The following is a 19,561-nucleotide window of genomic DNA, read 5'->3' as shown; positions in this document are numbered from 1 at the left end:
TTGGTCTTGTTGAACTTCATCCCATTGGCCTGTAGCTTGTGTTTTGAGATTCAGTAGATTTCAAGATCAGCATGATCATGCCTGAAACAACCAAAATAATAATAGTTAAGCAAGATACTTTAATTTTCTAAATTTTTCTCTTAGCTTGTTTTTTCTCTCAGAACTGAAAAATGCTCCCCTCCTGCTCTGGAAGAATACAGAGTTAGTGTGGATGGTTGCTGGTTTTGGGCTTTCTACATCTTGCATGTCTCTTTAGTAGTCCCAAGTCGTGTCCAGAATATTTTAGTGTGGCTTTTCACTTACTCTCTAGTAGCCTAGGGAATATATGAAGTGCTAAAATAGACAAGAAAATGCTACGTATTTATCTTACTGCTTCTAAGGAAGCACATTGTTGCATTCAAATGTGGTTTCAAAAATTTTCAAGGAAAGTCTTTGTGTTATTATTTTAAAGGAAAGCAGTCCAAAGACTTGAAAATATATGTTTTCAGAAAGTGGAATAAATATAAGCTAAGGCCCAAATTATAAACTAGTTAACAACACTACCTAAGCAACTACAGTATCACTAAGTATACAGTTAAACTTTAGTTTATATTCAGGATATCTTAGCTAATATATACAGTCTGCTTTTAGTGAAGATCAGGTGACTTTTAGGAATAATGCTTCTATGAAACAGCTTTATTACCTTGTGTTTTCTTCTGCAAATTTTTCATCTTTTGTATTTTTTTTTCCCCTTTGCTTAACAGATGACCCCAAAGTAATTGTTGCCAACCTTACAGTAAGTATTTAGGAGTGGGAAGTATCTCTGTCTATATAGCATTGCTCACTTCACATCCTATTTTGAGGCATTATTCAGCATTCTCTCTTCAGTCTCCAGGCAGGAAAACCAACCATTAGCATGAATAAAGTGTTAAAAGGTGCCCTTCATAAATACAGATTAATGTGTGTCATAAATTCCACTGTTTGCTGCTGTAGTAGCTTTTATAACCTTTTTGGGCAGTGCAGAGCCAGAATCTCCCTGACGATCTTTACTCCTTGAATTGAGTCTATTTATTCATTCCTTCAGAAATGGAAAGTAATCTTTTAGGGTAAATATTTTACTAGCACTTTGAAGACGCTGAAAAAGTTCATTTGATAGTCTTCAACTATAACCTTGTTTTTAATGGAAAAAAAGTGTTTAAAATAAAAGCTGATTAAAAAAAAAAATCAAATTTTGTAACCAGATGATTTTAAATATATCTGTGGACAAGATGTATTTTGAGCATTCAGCTTTCCTCTGAAACTTAAGCTTTGGTCCAGTTATACTAAAATTCTTCATCCGTGAACTAAGTAAGTGTGATGTTTCACATGATGCTTTCAAAAAGACTGTCATGAGAGCGCAGCTTTCCAAATACGTCTTTGAATGACTCCCTGGTCTTACATAAATATTGCACAGACGGGGCTAGACCACGTACTCTAGATGTACACTTTGTTTTCAAGTCATCACCAGTAATGACCTTAACCGCTTGATTTCTGTAATTCAAGGTTTTATGTGCGTCTAAGCTAACTGACAGCAGTGTCCTTTGTAACAATTTATTTTTCAGTGCAGAAAGCCAGACCAGCATTTCAAGCCTTACTTGAAACAGCACCTGCCTAAACGCTTGCACTACGCTAACAACCGAAGAATTGAGGATGTCCACTTACTCGTGGATCGCAAATGGCACGTGGCAAGGTAAACTCTTGCTTTCACTTCCATCTTGATTTTTCACCTTTTATGGGGAAATGAGACACCTGAGATCGCCCTGTCTGTCAGCATTTGGCTCCTGTACTCCATGAGCAAGAGGAGGTTTGAAGTCCTGGTGAGGTTCAATGGTGTTTGGTGCACGAGGATGATGCTCAGAACACAAAATTGTTTCAAAGTTTTGGAAAACCAGTACCTGGATTGAACGTAGATTAGCTCAAGTGTAGGAGCTGATAAGGACTTTTAAGGAGGTGCAAGCTTATTCCAATGGGAAGCAGGGAATGTAGGCAGAAAGGGAAGGCATATGTTACGAGGGCATGTTAGGGAATGAGAGGCTGAGTGGGTGAATGGAAAGAAAATGGAGATATTGTCAGAGTGGGCGAATGAGAATATGTGGAAGATTATGACAGGGTGGCTGTTGAAGTGCCAGCTGTATATCATGTTGCAAAACAAATCCACAGAAAACCAGGATGCTTTAGCTCAGAGAAAATCTCTGTAGGTTTTTCTTCTCCATGGCCGTCTGAATTTTCAGTTATAAAATATGGGTAATTTTAAATATTTTTAGTTAGGTAAAAATTAAACCAGTTGGCACCTATATGGATGGAATGAACAGAAGAGGAATAGCCTTTGTTTATGAATTGTGCACTGCTTTCTAGTTTAATATATGTTCTTTTTCTTGCTCTGATCTTTTGACACATATTATGTGTTACAGTGTGAGAGTGGCTGGGTTTTCATGCATAAAGCTGACTCAGTGGTCCCTGGAAGATGACAGAGCTTTTGGCTCATGCTAGTCTGTTATGAGCTTTAAATTATGGTAGGGGTTTTTTTGCCAGTATAGCTGCCAGGCAAACACACGTTGTGTTGTAAGTGCCTTTTGACATCTGTGCTTATCTTTCTCTGAATTATGCAAGGATCACTCAGCTGAGGCAGTGAATGAGAAACCTCAGTTGCTTTCTTGCATAACTCCACTAGCTGGCTGGCCGGCTGCCCCATGCAGTTTCTGTAGCTATGGTTCATAGACATTTCAAAGAATCACACTCTGAGTTTTAGGCCTATAAAAATTTTGCTTTTAAGAATTTTACTGAAACTGATGGGATGGCCCAAGTCGATTTACATTTAGCAATTTAATTTCTTATTAATTACATCAGACTTTCTTTGCCTTATTTATTCATTAGATTTTCTGAAATCTCATTCAGCAATAATTAAATTTTAATGTACTCTGATTCATTGTGTACTTACTGCCAGGGAAATGGTAGTTACAGATCTAGTAATTTATAAGGCCAATATCAAACTTTGGCTCAGCATCATTTTATTACAAATGAAGGTATTAACTTGTAGAATAATCTGGTCCACTGCATGTTTTACCCGCGAACGGCCATTAAAAGACTGTAAAAAAGTACTCTGGAGAAAACTCATAATTCCTGTGACACAACTTATTTTCCCAGATATTTTGTAAAAAAACAACCCCAGCAACTCAGGAACATGCTGATAATTAACATTCCTATTGTAACAGTGCTTGTTTTCTCAGCTATTGATCTTCCTTATAATCTCTCTCTTTTCCTTCCAGCTTTGTTTCTGCTCCCCCATTTTTGTTTACTGGGTGGAAGGCAAACAGGTACATTGTATGGTATTTGCACCATTGTAACATCACAAAAGTGCTTTCTTAGAAGCCTCTGTTGGCCCTTCAAGGATTGGAAGAGTATGGTCCAAAATACCTCCAATCTGAAGGAGATGACATAGAATCATAGAATTATGACATGACTGAGAAAAGTCTGGGAAAATAAGTAAATATACACTAAGGTTGTCATCAGTGAGTGAGAGTTGGCAGTGAATAAGAGGAAGCAGAGGGAGAAACCCTAAAGTTGGTGGATGAGCCTGCAGTCCACACTGCTGTGCTCCTCAAAAAAGATGAGAGATGTCCTGCCTTGGAACTGTATCCCTCCTGTGCCCAAAGTGCGCTGCTGGGTCAGCCACCATACCTACACCTTTGAGGAGTTTTTCTAATACTTTTTCAATTTAGGAAAGCTGTGGATGTTTACAAGAAACCAACAGGAAAATGCTTCTTTCATGGAGACCATGGGTATGACAACAAGATAAACAGCATGCAGGTATGAACAATGTTATGACTTTTGTGGGAGGGTCATTGAAGGCAAAAGAAATTGGAGGCCTCTGAAATATTCACTGAAAAAAAGCCCTACCTTTTAATGCTCTTATTGTATATTCTTCTCTCGTCTTTTTATAAGACTGTCTTTATAGGTTATGGTCCTACCTTCAAATACAAGACCAAAGTACCTCCTTTTGAAAATATTGAGCTTTACAATGTGATGTGTGGTAAGTTACCTGCTTGAGAAATTGCAAGAGAAATGCCATTCTAGTTAACAGGACTTCATTTAGGCACTCATGAACTCATGCCCTTAATCTCTCCTGGTGTCCCTTCCTTAGTTCCCCTTTCCTGAGCACTCGCCTTTTGGCCAGGAGGGCTGAAGGCACTTCTCAGGGACCTCAGTTTGCTCTGAGTAAAGGGGGTTGCTGTTGTTTTGTTGTGTGCAGCCTGGCAGAGGTTGGATACGCACCACACCAGTGCACGGTGTCCACACCTCAGCAGTGTAGGAAGGTTTCTGTTAGAGATGGCTTCTGCACCTGCATATCTCATGGAGCAGCTCAGGGGCATCACTTAGTTTTCCATGGCATCTTCTGGTATGATTGCGTTTCCTGAACTTGTATTGCAGCTATGAAGAAGGATCTGATGACATATACAGATGTTCATTAGTTTGGTTTTTCTAATGCAGATTTTCCAGGGCAATGAAACTTTCAAGCCAAAGGTGTAATTCACTTATTTATGTATTTATTTTATTTTTCAAATTGAAAGACCAAAAAGGTAATTTTCCCTTATCCAGAGATCAGATGACTAATAACACTGTGCTCCAGAGGGCTGGTGTAAGGTCAGCACATGGACAGCAGGTTTGCACTGGAGGCTGCTGGAGTAGTTGTAATAAAACTGTGCCTTGATGCAAATTAACTTTCTTATCATAAAGGCTAGCATACTATCCAGGCAACATCTGCAATTTTATGATTTGGACAAAAACTTAATATTTTTGTTGTTTTAAAAGCATTCATTAACATGTAACAGGTGTTAACAGTATTGGAAATATGTCTTGGCTTGGTAGAGATGCTGCTGAATACACGTTTGCAGTTTAACCATCATTTATTTGTCTTTGATCGTTTCACAGATCTGCTTGGGTTAAAGCCTGCTCCCAATAATGGCACCCATGGAAGTTTAAATCACCTGCTGAGAGCCAATGTTTATAAACCAACTGTGCCAGATGAAGTTGCCAAGCCACTCTATCCTGTCGCTCTGCCTTCTGCATCAGATTTCGATATAGGATGTACATGTGATGATAAGGTATGTGTTTAGGATCTGTGATGCTTTCAGTATTAGCAGTAGTTGCCTAGTAAAGTTGTAGTGGTTTTGTCTATTTTGAGAGATTTTAATCTGGACAAATTCCCCAGATCTTTCCTGCAAAGTGTTTGTGCACTTTTGGAACAATTATGGCTTTTTGTAAAACAAGAAATGAACAAAAAAATCATCAGTGTCTTCTAGTGCTAGTTCTGTTTTGCTAGAAGCCTTGTAAAACAAGTTGTCAGAATGCTCCGGTGATCCTAATCTTGTTCCTTTTTCATATTCTTGAGAAGAACAAGTTGGATGAACTCAACAAGCGCTTTCATGTCAAAGGAACAGAAGGTAGGTGCCTGGTGCCTCAGTTAATAAAAGCTATTTCTCTTTTCTTTTGCAAGTTACTTTGCATCATTATTTAGTTAATATGTAATAATCTGTCTTTTCAAATAACAGTTAAAATAGCCCATAGACATGAAGGAGATACAACAAGATTAGTTGCTGCTCCTAGAAGGGAGTGTATGCTACCTTTTGTCACAACAGGACTAAAGTGTTACTCAAAGTGATACAAGTTTTAGCTCTTCCTTTACATAACATTTGAGAGGTTTAATCTCTGCTGTGGAAGCTGGGAGGTGAGGGAGAGAGGGATAGGGTGCATGAGGCAGTACTCCATTCAACCACCCCCGTGTGTTGCCTGATCTAGTCGAGAGGTGGCGTCCCTGGCGGCAGGGAGACTGGATTAAAATGATCTCTAAGGTCCCTTCCAGTTTAGGCCATTCTATGTAGACCGCACCTGCACACTGTGCTTTACCAGTATTGTTTAGGCTTAGGTTTCACCAGGTCAGTAGTAGAAAGGATGGAACAGCTGCTTTGACAATCCCTGACTTGAGTCTTTAGTGCTTGGTTTTTAGGGTGCAGGTTATTCCCTGAAACAAGTGCATAAAGGCCCTGCTGGTTTAGGGATGCTCAGCACAATTCTGTCCCTCATCAGCGTTCAAATCAAGGGTACTCCTAGGAGAAAGCATCGCCTGCTCTCCTGGAAATGAGTTCCTTCTGTGCCCTCCCTGCCGTGTGCCAGCACTGACTTTTGTGGGGCTGCGCTTTCAACCGCATCAGGCCTGTGGTTCAGGTTAAAACGTAGCAATAGGGGATGGCAACTGCTTTTCTGAGCAGTGATACTGACCCGAAGGCACACCAAAGCAGGGCTTTCCTTCTCACAACTGTGATAGCACCACAATTCACAGCATTCCCTTTACCTTAACAGTTGTCCTAATTAAGAAATTCTGAAGCTTTGAGTTTAGACGTGGACCTCTGAGATGCTTCAGATTGTATTGCTCAAATGATTAAGGAGATTAATTTTTAAATTCCCTTATGAAACTGCTTCTTCAGGTTTTCTATTGTGAATAGGCAATGCACACTGTCCGTTAGTTTCTAGAGGTGAAAGTTCTTCCTCTTTGTGAGTTAAATTGCATTTGTGTAGCTTTCATCTTGTTAAACTGATTTTTCCAATTAGTGAAGAACTGCTTGCTGCTGTGGCAATTTCTGGTATCAAGAAAAAGCACCTTCACCATTGTATTCCTAGATGTCTTGTTGTAAGGTCTTCATGCTTCTTCACTTCAGCAGCATAAAGAGAGTGTTTTTTATATATTTTAAGATAAAAGCGTTAAAACCAATTTCACTTACTCATTTGTATGTTGTCTGTTAGGTGAAATGAAGTGTCCCTTCAAGTTAAAACAAGCAGTTCTGCTGTGTGCAAGTTGTATTCACGTATTTTACGACAGGCTGTAGCACCTTTGCACACATCCTCCAAAGTTTAGCTGGTAATTCCCTTCTGCGTGGTGCTTCATGCCTATTTATCTGATGTTGTTATTCATGTACAGAAGAAAGATGACTTCATCTTCTCTTGAATAAAGCAAGTTTATAATCTTTGTCCTTAGATAAGGCCTTTCCTACTTTTCTTTCTTGTGTCCTATAAAAATATCCTCTCTTTGGACTCAAACACTAATAAAACATGCCCTTTTCTTTCAGGTTAAATGCTTATCTGTGAACAGTGTTAGCCCGCTTTCCTTGTTTCCATGTTTTGCTTTCCAAAGCAACCAAGCCTGTTTGCCAAATGGTTATCAAAATCAATGAACCGTGCAGAAAAATGTAAAATTAGCCAGAAAATTTGGTTTTCTTCTATCTTTTTAAGTGACTTTTTGTCTTTTTATAAGCAAGCTTGTGAGAGGCATCTAGTGATATTTAACCTTAACGTATCACCAAGACAAGAAAAGCAAGTTTTACAGTTAGAGGTGTCTTTTTGTAGCCAAGGTTAGGAAGAGGGTTTTTTGTTTGTTAGTTTTCTTTGATATTACTGACAGAAAGTAGCATATCAATCTGTCTCAGCCAAGGGGAAGAAAGTACTCCTTTAGTGTGTGACCATTTTTGCCTCCCTTTTGAGAGGAGCTTTGCAAAAACCTAAGAGAGAAGCTGTGGAGAAGAGTGGCAGGAGTTATAGGATAGGGACTGATTTAAAGCTACAAAAAAAACGCTTATCACCTCATGTGTGACTGAAATGTGGACACAAAGATTCTTGTGGAGTCTTAAGTGTTTTGAGGAAAAGCCTCTCTCCGTGTTATGACCCCAACAAGCTTTCAAGTGCAGATGGGACTTTTAACCAAAAGTGAGTTGTGAGCCTGGAATGGGGATTCCTACCCAAACTTTTTGAAGAACCTGTTGCTCTCTCTGCTACGAGATGTCCTTAGCAGTTAATTAGGGTCAGTATCCCATTAAGTATTACTGTAGAATGGGCACCTGTTGAAAAGCCAGCACCCCCCTCCCATCTCTTTTATTTATTTCATCTTTAAGGTTTTCAGTAATAAATGTGATTTCTTCTGATCTGTAGAGAAGCATCTTCTATACGGGCGCCCCGCAGTACTGTACCGCACAAAATACAATATCTTACATCACCATGACTTTGAAAGTGGCTACAGCGAAACATTCCTGATGCCTCTCTGGACATCCTACACTATTTCCAAACAGGTTAGTGCTGTCTTTGCTCTTGACAAACTGCATAAAAAGTCCTGGGGAAATGTGTTTGGTACTGTGTTCTTGAAGTCCTTGAGTTCCCCTTCCCCGGGTAGATTTTCCCATCAGAAATTATGTCAAATTATGTTCACCATTGTAAACAATGCAAAAATTACTTTTTTTCTTCAGGAGAAAAACGTTTTAACGCAGAAGGTCTTTGTATTTCTTGTCCTGTTTTTATTTTCTTTCTAAGTTTTGCTTGATGGGGGTTTGTTTTATTATGCTGAAATATTCAGCAACTTAATTTGAATTATTTCCCATGGTAACTTCTGCGACCTGAAGGAGCGACTCTGCAGCAGATACAGGGGCAGGATTTGGCTGTACACCTGGGTGGTCTGTTTTGCTCCGCACAAGGCCTTCCACGTAACCTGTTGACTACATGAAATAATTTTCTTTTAGCTATAAATGCTGGAATTACTGTTCTTGTTGTTTCTGTCTATGTTCCTTGGTGCAGGCAGAGGTATCGGGCATTCCAGAGCACCTGGTCAGCTGCGTGAGGCCCGACCTCCGCATTTCTCCAGGACACAGCCAGAGCTGCGCAGCCTACAGAGGCGACAGACAGCTCTCCTATGGCTTCCTTTTCCCTCCTCGTAAGTTCAGAGAGCTTTTTAAGACCTAGGGGGTTTGTAATTTTCTTTTTTGCTAGGGAAAACTTGAAGTATGAATACATGCCCACCTCACGATACAAACAGACTAAGATTTTATTTTTGAGGTTGTTGGGAAATAATACAATAAGGAATGGTTTAATTTCCCCCTGATTAAGGGTGATTTCTTCCTTTGTGATGTCTTCTCCGAGAAGCTGCTCCTGCACTGGTGTCACATATGGGGCCCAATGAGATAGGTACATTATTTTTGCTGCGTTTGCTGACCACAGACCATTGGGACCAAGGGCCCAATGCCACAAGTTGCCATCATGACTCTGGTCCCTCAGCTTCACCAGATATGCTCCAAACTGGTGCCCAGCTCTATGCACCAAATCAGTGAAGTGTCCCAGTTTAGTTAATAAAAATGAAGGTGAATGAGAAAGTTCACAGAGTAGGAAGGAGCACAAGCTAGAAGATAATTTTCAGAAGCTGGCCCTTTGAAGTCAGTAGATATTAGTTTATATGAACTGGGAATCTAGACAGATTTTTTTAAGTTTGAATTTGAACAGCAGTGAGATAAATGCATATTTAATTTATAAATACAAATTAGACTCTTGCATACTGTAAAAAAATCAGCCATCCCTTAGAAATAATGCTAGCAGAATACCTGTGTAAATGAGCATCCTGGACTCTCCTGGTGCAGTTACATTACTTCAGTCTTGGAGCAGTGATCTTTCGGAATTAGTAAATGTTCGAAGCACACAACTGTGAACAGAAGTCATGAAGTTCACAGTTGTGAACTTCATTGCTCTGCCTTCCTCACTCAGTGGCTCAAACATATTGTGGTGTATCTCTGATAGGGAATTACTGGTGCACAGGCTTGCTCAGAGTGAGGAGATTGTACCAGACTCCTCTCCCTGGAAGTCATTTGCCTCTTTCATATAAGTCTGCAGAGCAGCTCTCTGACTTTTGAGACTGCATCATCTACTTTGAGGAGGTACAAAAATATTTTGAAGCGGTCAACAGCTGAAGCAAAGATAAAAAACTTTACTTTCCGTGTTTAGCTGTCAACATTAAAGACAAAATTTATGCATATAATGTGCACTTCTGAATATAGTGTTCAGATTGCTTTTTAGATGATAGTATTCCCTTTGTTTACTCTCCGAAACCATTTTTCAGAACATTTTTGTATTTTTTGAATGTCTGGTGTTTCATCTTATTAGTATTTTTCTGTCTTTTTTGTTTTCAGAATTAAGTTCCTCTGCAGAAGCAAAATATGATGCTTTTCTTATAACAAATATCATTCCAATGTATCCTGCCTTCAAAAGTAAGTGCCCTTTCCATGGCTTTATTTCTCTTTCCCAGCATGTTGGGGTTTTTTATTGTGTGTGTTGGACTATGAAATGAATTAATGAAGGAAGTTTAGAACATAAAGTTTCAGTACCTTTAGTCAACAGATAAAGCATGTGGGCACCTCTATCATTCTACATATGGGCAGGCAAAATATCACAAGAAAGGCTTATATTTTAAGAAAGGTTTATTCTCCTTGGTGCTGGTCTAAGATAAGAGCACAGACATGCCGTAGTTTAGCAATTTTGCTCCGCATCTCTGTAATTCAGTTTGTGGAAAGTCAGTCAGATTTTCTTTTCTGCAGCAATACGTTTTTACTTCTCAACTGGAGCTGCCTGGAAGCATGCACAAGCCTGGGAATGTGCACTTAGCATGTTGTTGTAATTTAGGGACAAGTGATTATTCTTTATTTTGCTGTCCATGCCCTTAGAGAGAGAAAATGAGGAGTGACTTAAACCTGGCTGAAACTTTCAGCACTGCAGGGATATAGTATTAACGTTTCTTTTGTCTGCACATCCCTTCTCTCTAGAGTTTTGCCAAGAGGTAGGAAAACCATCAGACTATTCTGGTGGTGTTTTTGGCTTGGCTGGAATTGAGAAGCCTTGGAAGAATCTCAAGAGCCTGTTCTTGTGAGATTTCCAATTCAGATTTTAGGCCAGAGAGGTTTGGATAAACATCAAAGCCTATAGGAGGCTTTTTCTTTTTAACCAGAAAAGAGTGTTTTTAACTGAGAAACCTCTGAGTAGGAACAAGTGGTGATGTTTGCTGGAAATTTGAGCAAAGGCACTTAACTGATTACAGACTGCAAAATTATTGGGGATTTCCCACTCTCGAATCACTTCATAAAAATACTCTTTATGCTAATGTTAGTCTAAGCAAATTAGCTGAATGCTAATCACAGGAGAACAACCCACCACTAGCAGCTCATTTTTTCTAGAGGCCTTCTTCATCACAAGTGGGTGAAGGATTCACTAAAAACAAATGCTGGAACTAATATCGTTCCAGGGGAATTACAAACCACTCCATGTGTGCAGGTTGCAACGCAGAGAGCTGATTATAAAGCTCATTATACAGAGCTTTTTCCACAACAGGGAAAATACGAGGTGGCAGTTTTATGCTGGGCTGCCTTTAGTGGCAGGCCTGGCTGCAGAGGCCCCCTCCTCTCATTTGGGGTTTGTTTTGTTTTTTTTTTTTTTAATTCAGTCCCATCACCCCAAGCAATAATTCTGTATCCCTCTTTTCTGTATCGAGTCTGGCTTAAGCAGCTCCTGCTTTGTTGGAGCTGCAAGATGATGCCTTGTGCTGGCCCCATTGCCCTGGCCTTGCTGTCTGTGTGGGGAACTGATTCAGATGGAAAACTCAGAGGGGTAAAAAGAGCTTTCCTTTTGGGGCTGCTTTTATTGTTAAGGCTGATGCATTGGAGGAGCGAGCAGCTGGGTGAGCAGTACTGCCAAGTGGTTACCAAGCTGAGGTTCTTGCTAGACCATTGTGTGTGGGGCCCTCTGCCCCAGCTGCAGCCAGGAGTTCATGTGGCACGGAGCAGTCTCGGGACAAGGCGTGCTGAGGAACCTGCCGAGGCTGGCGTTGCCATCAATCCCAGGGAACCATGGACTTAACAGTCTGAGCTTACAAGACAAAAGTTCAAGTCTGAGATGTTTCATTTACACACACTTCATTAGTGTTAAAAGAAAAAAAGAAAAAAAAAAAGGAAAAGAATGATGTAAGTGGTGATTCCAGTGTTTCCCGTCTCTGCAAGCATCCGAACTTGTTAAGGTTGACGAGTGTGTGGTGGGAGAATGAGTGTCATGCGCTTCCCCAAAGGTGCTTTAACAAGATGCCATGTCATAATTCAGTCATCCTTGACAGCATCTAATTTAAAAGTGAGATGTTTTGTATCCAAGGAGAGTTTCACTAGAGGAACATGACTTTTGTATTTCTCTTCCTTTTAAAACGTTTGGGTTTTGTTTTTAATCAGGGTGCTGTTTCTTTTCTAGAATGAAAAAAAAAACACCACTCAGCACCATTCCCTGTAACTAGATAAGAAAGACAAAGGAAATGTTTATAGGGACATCAAAAGTGTGTGAATAAGTGTTTCCACTGCTTGATGAGGGAACAGCGGGCTCTCTGTGCAATGTCTATGGCAATGCCAGCCTGGGAGTGGTACCGTGCATTTCCTTTATCACTAATTGGGAGAAAAAAAGCAGCAGAAAACAAAGAAGTCTGAATAGGCTTTATTGACCAAACTGAATGAAGCTGCAGTAAATCTGTAATGCTTAGTCTTCCATTTCCCCAGCCATCGTGTGAATGATATCCACTGGGGTTTTATTTTCAGAGGAAAAAAATGTTTATAATCTTGACATGTTTTGACTTACTCCGATTTTGGTGTTTGAGGTTTGTTTTTTTTTCTTTTGTTTTGTTGTATTTTTTTCTTCCCCACAGGGGTGTGGAACTATTTCCAAAGAGTTTTGGTGAAGAGATATGCCACTGAACGAAACGGAGTCAATGTTATAAGTGGACCAGTCTTTGACTATGACTATGATGGCTTACATGACACACCTGACAAAATAAAACAGTAAGAATTTGTCTTTAAATTTGTTTGCTGTTGCATCTATTGATAATGGCTTTAACCTAAATTCATTATCTGCACATTACTGGATTTTTTCAGAGGAGATACAATTTTTTATCTCTTTCTGAAACTATTGTTCATCAAGACTGAGTATCCCTGTTGGTAGGACAGCAGTAAAAATAATGAAATGGCAATTCAGTAGGTAACTATTCAACTTGACTTTGAAATCAAGTGTTCATTCACCCTTAAGACGAAGCTGAATTGTATTTCAAATAAAGTATGTTCTCTAAAATTCTCCAGAATTTAAAGAGCTGACAACTGAATGCCAGAGCAAACCATAGTAGTGATATTGGGTTAGATGCTCAAGTTTTGTTAATTCAGTAATGATTTCTCTCTATGTTGCTGAACTGAAGAAGCCGTTCAGCACTGGCTTGTGGAATTTCCATAGCAGGGTATCAGAACATGAGCTAACTGAATGTTCATTTTCAGATAATGTGTAAGTATCAAACACACCTCAACAACATACATGTGTTCTCACATGTAGGGAAGGAAAGACCGTGCTGTTTGTTTAACATTTCCCAGAACAAGTTTATTCTTTGTGGACAAATGTTTGCTTTATTCCCCCAGGTTTGTGGAAGGCAGCGCCATCCCCATTCCTACTCATTACTATGCCATCATAACCAGCTGCTTAGATTTCACTCAGCCAGCCGACAAGTGTGATGGACCACTCTCTGTTCTCTCATATATCCTTCCCCACCGGCCTGACAATGACGAGAGCTGCAATGTAAGTTCTGCTGCACTTCAGTAGCCCCATGTTCAATATATTCCTGGGACAGATGAAACCCTCTTGCTATTAGGTGCTAGTGCTCACTAGTGTCTTGAATAAAAGCTCAGGGCAGTAACTCTAATAAGGTTTCATGTTCAACTCATTAGGCAAAAACACTCCTCTGTGATATCAGAGAAAATATGGAACTATTACTGCACCTAAAATTGTCTGGAAGAACTGACAGCAGGTTGGCAGTAAACAACCTGTAAGCTTCTATATTTTGGTGGACACTGCCAGTGTAACTTCAGACCAGACTGTGAGAATTTTTGTGTGGAGATGTATTGTGCTGGCAGCCAGCCTGATGTTTTTATTGAGGTTGGTTTCTATATGCAGGTACCATATAGTCTGTCTGCTATGGCAGTTTGGGTGCATCAGACAGCATGATTACCTCCAACTCACACAGTATTAAAACTCTATGCTAAAACTGGCTAAGGGTAGCGTTCCAGCTCTTGCCACTTCAGAACACGTCTTGGTTCAATGGAAAAGTTTGAATTAACAGAGACAGACATCCTCCTGGTTCCTTTCCTGTCTTCCTTTATGGTGCAAGACCCTATAGTGTAAGAATCTTGGTGAAAGCTTCAGTCTGGTCACTGCTGCAGAAAGCAACATGGGCACTCGGCAGCCCATTGTGTGGTGGGAGAGCAGTTGGGTCCCGGCGGGATCCGGCGCTCTGCAAGGACAGACGTCCTCCCAGGCAGCCGCATTTAGACTCGTCCTTCCGCCTGAACTTGTTCTCCCGTTACACAGCTGTGTGGATTCCTGCATACAGACGCTTCACTATAGGCTGCCAGGAGGCTGTTTCCTGAATGAACGCATTAATGTTATGAATTTTGTGTTGGCACAAAAAGTTAAGACTCTTAATTCCAGCTACAGGCAGAAATAGTCATTCTAACTCTGTATACAATTCATCTGGAACACTGTCTCTTTCTCATTCATCAAACATCGCCTGCCTTCAGGTCCCTCTTTTTAAAACCACACTTTTGGAGCACTATCCTTCTCTCTGGAGCAGGTCTGGCTTTCCCCTGTTTAGACTCTTAACTGCTTTGGGCAGAGATGACTTCCTCCTGAAGTCTCAGAGAGTCCTACATATATTTCATCGTGGTTTTTCTCTGGATTGCTTTCCTCTGAACTGGGGTCCAGTTGGTGATCTCTAAGTTACTAATCTGGCAGTTATTAGTGCCTCTGTCCTTGTATCTCTGCCCATATGTAATTTTAGAAAAAAGTAAATTTTCTCCCCTCCCTATATTGCGTGTCATGGTCCTCTTAAACTGCTGAAATCTTCTTTATTTAGAATAAGGGTCTCTCTTTAATTTCTTATATTCCAACCCAGACTTTTTTTTTCTGTAGGTCATACTACTTACTGTGTATGTATTTACAGTTCTGGAAGGAACTTCAGTGCTGCTATAAGGTCATTAGCAGATATTGGTCCATGCTTTTTATATAGCAAACAACCACTCCAAAAATACTTAAATATAGCTCCTGAATGAAAATACAGTTACGCAAAATTTTGCCATTCAAATACAGTCTCAGTCTTTTGCACATAGTGTTCCATCCTATTTGTTCATAGAAGTGATTGTGTAAAACCTCACATACTTCATGGATGAAATGCATGGAATAATCTAAGATTTTTTCCTTAACCTCTCAACAGCTTTCTTTTAAGATTTGAGGAAATATTAGCTTTCCCCTCACTCTGGTCTTGTTGCACACACTTTCTCCCTTCACATGGCCGTTAGAGAACACCACTGCTTTTCTCGCTTGAATTTGTTTCATTTCCAAACTGTGTTTATTCATGGTGAGGTTATAGCCATTTATTCTTGTGTCAACATTTTTCTATGGCTTAAATAGCCCTTCACTGGGCTTCTTTGGGATTTACCCTAGCGATGATTTATGATGATTTTCAAGGCATATACTTCTATCTATTCATGGGAGACCCAGCATCTTTTTTGCTCTTCTTGTAAGGTAGGATGAGCATTTTAGTATAGTAGTATGTATCTGTTCCTGTTGATTTTTTTATTTTTTTTTTTCTGGAACATGAATGGGGTAAAGTACTCCAGCTGAGATCTCATAATGAAAATTCCACTGGACATAACTCATCTGATACTCTGCAGGATTAGCTTTTTCCATAGCTGTGTTATAATGGTGGCTCACTATCATGCAAAAACCAGTACACCAAAGTCATTCTCTTCTATCTGCGGTTTCATCTGAGAAGCTCCTATCTTAGCAGAAATCTTTACCATTAATATTGATAATCCAGTTTCATACTACATCAGGAGTCCTGCATCTGCATCCTCCAGTATGCTGTTCCAGTCTTCCTCTGAGCTGACAGGAGTTCCAGGTTGTTGTTGTTGTGTTTTTTTCACTAGCACACTAATGACCTTCACACAAAAAACATGTACAAAAACATTAAACAAAATCCTTTCCAAAAATAAAGCTCAAAGAACACCACTAGGAAATATCTCCAGGCCACTGTTTTCTCTTTCAGCAAAACCTTTAAATTTCTCTTTCAATAAATGAGTTTCTCACCCACCTGTCTACACTCTGATCCATGTTCAGCTTTTCAGCTAATAATTTGATATTCAGAGAGATTCTTTTCTCCAGAATATTTTTCCAATGGATTTTTCGTTAGCTTCCTAAAAGATTGTCTGTTTCTATTTACCTCCCTGTTTTTAATTGTTATTTTTGCCTTCTAAGACTCACTCTACTACTGAGGTGAGGCAGTTGGAGAAAGCTATAATTTTAAACGTACACATTTCATTCGTTGTTCTGGAGTAACATAATACCATGTTAGCTGATCATTGTGGTTAAAAACCTTGCTGCTGGACCTGAGGCTTCATCGTGCAGTTGTGGAATGGAACACCTAAAACCTAGATAGCTGATTTTCTAGGGTCATGCAAATGCTGCCTTGCTGGAGTTGGTTTAAAGCAACCTCGCAGCTCTGTGATGTATCCATATTGCAGATCTTCTGCAAACTCTTAGAATCCTCCTTGTATTCGGAAGAAAAAAGTGAGCTTTGCAGCAATTTGATATATCTCTGAGCTCCAGAACATGCAGATTTCATGCTGAGAAGAAAGGCTTGAAAACAATAAACATGTCCCAGTGGCTGCGTTTTCAGTAGTGACCCAGTCGTCAGCAGCGCCATGGCCAGATTGAAGGCTGAGCAGGATCCTTCCTGCAGCCACGTGCTGCCTGGCAGCGCCACTGGAGCATGGCATTGCAGGCGAAAGGGAGTGAGGAGGGCATGTGCTCCCTTCTTCTCCTTCTTCACTTGCATCTTTCTCTTCATGTTCCAGACGCAGTTTGGGGCCTCAGGTTGCTAGTGACATGGAGAGGAAAGAGGAAAGTCAGTTTAGGGCTGAAAAGCTTCAAAGCTTCAAGTGCTGACTGGGTCATGGATGTTTGCTTTAGAGCAGCCAGCTGGGACCTAGCTGGTACTTCATGTCCTCTCTGTGCAAACGATCACGCTCAACAACCTGGGTGACCCACTGCCTGCTCTGTGGCACGTCTACTGCGTTGGCTAGGCTCTGGGGCTGCTCAAGCTTAGTCTTGGTTAGTGAGAGGATCGCTTTGTAGGAGGACCTTGCTGAGACAGTCAGAAGAGGACTCATTTTCAGAAGACAGACCAGAAATAGATTTTTATAAGCAAAATTTCCAAGTCACACACGTAAAGTCCAAATGCCCAGAGGCACAACCCTCCATTCCCAACTTGCTTCCCCAGCAGCAGTGTAGATGTACCAGCTAGGGAGGCTAAAGGGGTGAAAGTCCTGTTTGCTCTGTCCTTTTCCCACGTCTGTTCCCCGCTGTGCTGTGGTGGGGACTGGCTGCAGTGTTCACAGGACATGTCACTGGTCTGGTTAACACGCTCAAACAGCCAGTAAGGGATGCAGGGATGATTTTCTGATGTGCTAGTGAGTTATGTTAGTCTGTAGATGTTTCCAACATGTGCCAGAGCTGGCACAAGGCATGCAGCAGGAACAGTCCCCTAAGAGAGATTACATCCACGCAACCTGACCCTGATCACTCTGGCAGCATCACCTTCCTGATTTTTTGGTGTTTTCCTTTTTATATTGGGAAATGCTTAGTGAGTCTTTTTTCTATCAGTTAATAATATGTATCTTCCAATAACAGGTTTTTACAGGTACCAACATAAAACTGTAGTCCCAACTGTTCAATGAATTGTAATGATTTCCTAACATTAAAGTGGGAAGATTAAAATAATACTGTGTTAGATCAGATGCTGGTCAGATAAGAATAATGTGTATGGGTAGGGTTCAAAGCTAAACAGCAGAGAGTTTAGGCTTTGGTAATACAGAATTGATTAATATGGAGCTCTTTCCATGAGATAAAAATTATGTAGCGATGGATCTTCTAAAAGCATATGACTTGTCTTTTGAAACACCTGCAACATGGGACTAGCTTTTCATAGATAATTATGGTCATTGTCTCAACCCCATCCTGAAATGGGTCCTGAAATAAAACTGTAGAAATGATCTTGCATGTTAGGTTTCAAATCTGTTTTCTTAAAATTTGTTTGCCTTAGGCATTCTTGAATGGAGTACAGAGATTATTCACACAGCCCCAATGTTTAGAAAAAGTAGCATTTGCTTTCAGAGTTGATTTTTGACATGACGTTATAAAATTATTATTTTGGGTTTTTTTTACATTGCAGAGCTTGGAGGATGAATCAAAGTGGGTTGAAGATCTTCTTAAGATGCACACTGCACGTGTGCGTGACATCGAGCAGCTCACAAGCTTGGATTTCTTCCGAAAGACCAGTCGCAGCTACACAGAAATCCTCTCCCTAAAGACACACCTGCATACGTTTGAAAGTGAAATTTAACTTCCTAACCTTACTCAGTGCATCCTTTTATCAACTGGTGTATATTTTTATATTGTTTTTATATTTATTAATTTGAAACCAAGACATTAAAAATATTAGTATTTTAATTCTGTATCAAATCTTAAATATTAAACCCTTGTGTCATTTGTTTTGTTTCTCTAATGTTTAATATAGGTATGTCTCTTGGTTTATTTAGTAGCATTTGTGATACTGCAGCTTGAGTCCTTACTCTGAGCTTTTAAGTGGTGCTGCAGGATTTGATACGTGCATCAAGGAAATATTAATTTCCCATGCTCCTTTACCACACTTGTAGTCCTGTACTCTGTATCAAAATACTGACCATGTAAAATTACATTCATTTACTGTTAACTGTGTGACAGACATATTTAAACCCTATAAACAGGTAGCATCTTAAATATAATAAACCACACATTCAGTTTTTTTAATGTGTTTTGATTTCCTTTCACAGGGATGTTCAGAGGGATTGCGGGCAGCTGAGTGCTGCCAGATCTCTTACTCACCAGGCAGAGCCCTTCTCAAGAGCTCAGGTGTGCTGGTAAGAGGACTGCCAGGAGCTCAGGTGCCCTGCTCTGGTATTCAGCATTGAGACTATGAAAGAGATGCCCACAGTGGTCATTACTGGTTAAATTTTGCCACAGGGGCAGAGCTGGCAGAGGAGATTGATTGGAGTAATGAGCTACCAGAGGTACCCCAGGCTTGAGGCTCCTTGGCCCTGCTCTGGAGCTGTGAGGAGGATGCAAGGTGACATTTGCTGTCACCGGTGGGGCCGTGTTTCATTACTTCTCCACTGCTGCTGTTCTACGCTGGTTCCTGAGAATATCCACGCCACTGACCTTTGCTTTGACTTTGAGGGAAATTGAGATAAGGCAGGTGTTGAAGGAGGTGACATTGCTAAACACCCAGCAGCGGGCTTTCTTTCAGTCAGGAGGACAAAATCTGTTTTTTGTCATCTCTTTCTAACAGCCACAATCTGGAGAGTTTTCCCCTAATCTGAGTCGGAGGCATAATGCCAGCCCTCATTCTTCAAGGAAGCCCCTCCTGACTGTACATATATAGCTTCTGGTGCTGTGAACCCCGTACAGTGCACATGATTTACAACCATTACCTACCTGGTCAAGTGGGTCAGGTCTCTGTTGGCTACTTCGGTGCAGTCACAGTCTCATAATCCTGGAAAGCCCCTACGAGTGACACTAATGGCAC

The 19,561-nt window shown here is 40.4% G+C and overlaps 1 protein-coding gene across 1 annotated transcript; it reads left to right on the top strand.

Moving 5' to 3' along the window:
• The first annotated feature begins 741 nt into the window (after window positions 1-741).
• LOC104268278 (ectonucleotide pyrophosphatase/phosphodiesterase family member 2-like) lies at window positions 742-18,781 on the top strand. Its single transcript, XM_009870077.1, has 12 exons — window positions 742-775; window positions 1,581-1,708; window positions 3,738-3,825; window positions 3,961-4,048; window positions 4,948-5,120; window positions 5,411-5,459; window positions 7,996-8,132; window positions 8,632-8,767; window positions 10,011-10,088; window positions 12,551-12,683; window positions 13,305-13,461; window positions 18,170-18,781. Exons 3-12 carry the CDS (start codon window positions 3,820-3,822, stop codon window positions 18,338-18,340), a joined length of 1,128 nt encoding a protein of 375 aa, XP_009868379.1. The 5' UTR covers window positions 742-775; window positions 1,581-1,708; window positions 3,738-3,819; the 3' UTR covers window positions 18,341-18,781.
• The last annotated feature ends 780 nt before the right edge of the window (window positions 18,782-19,561 follow it).

This window comes from Apaloderma vittatum, unplaced genomic scaffold (genome assembly GCF_000703405.1).
Source record: "Apaloderma vittatum isolate BGI_N311 unplaced genomic scaffold, ASM70340v1 scaffold20165, whole genome shotgun sequence".
In the NCBI taxonomy this organism is placed as follows: Eukaryota; Metazoa; Chordata; class Aves; order Trogoniformes; family Trogonidae; genus Apaloderma; species Apaloderma vittatum.
This window is presented reverse-complemented; position numbering and strand designations above follow the sequence as displayed.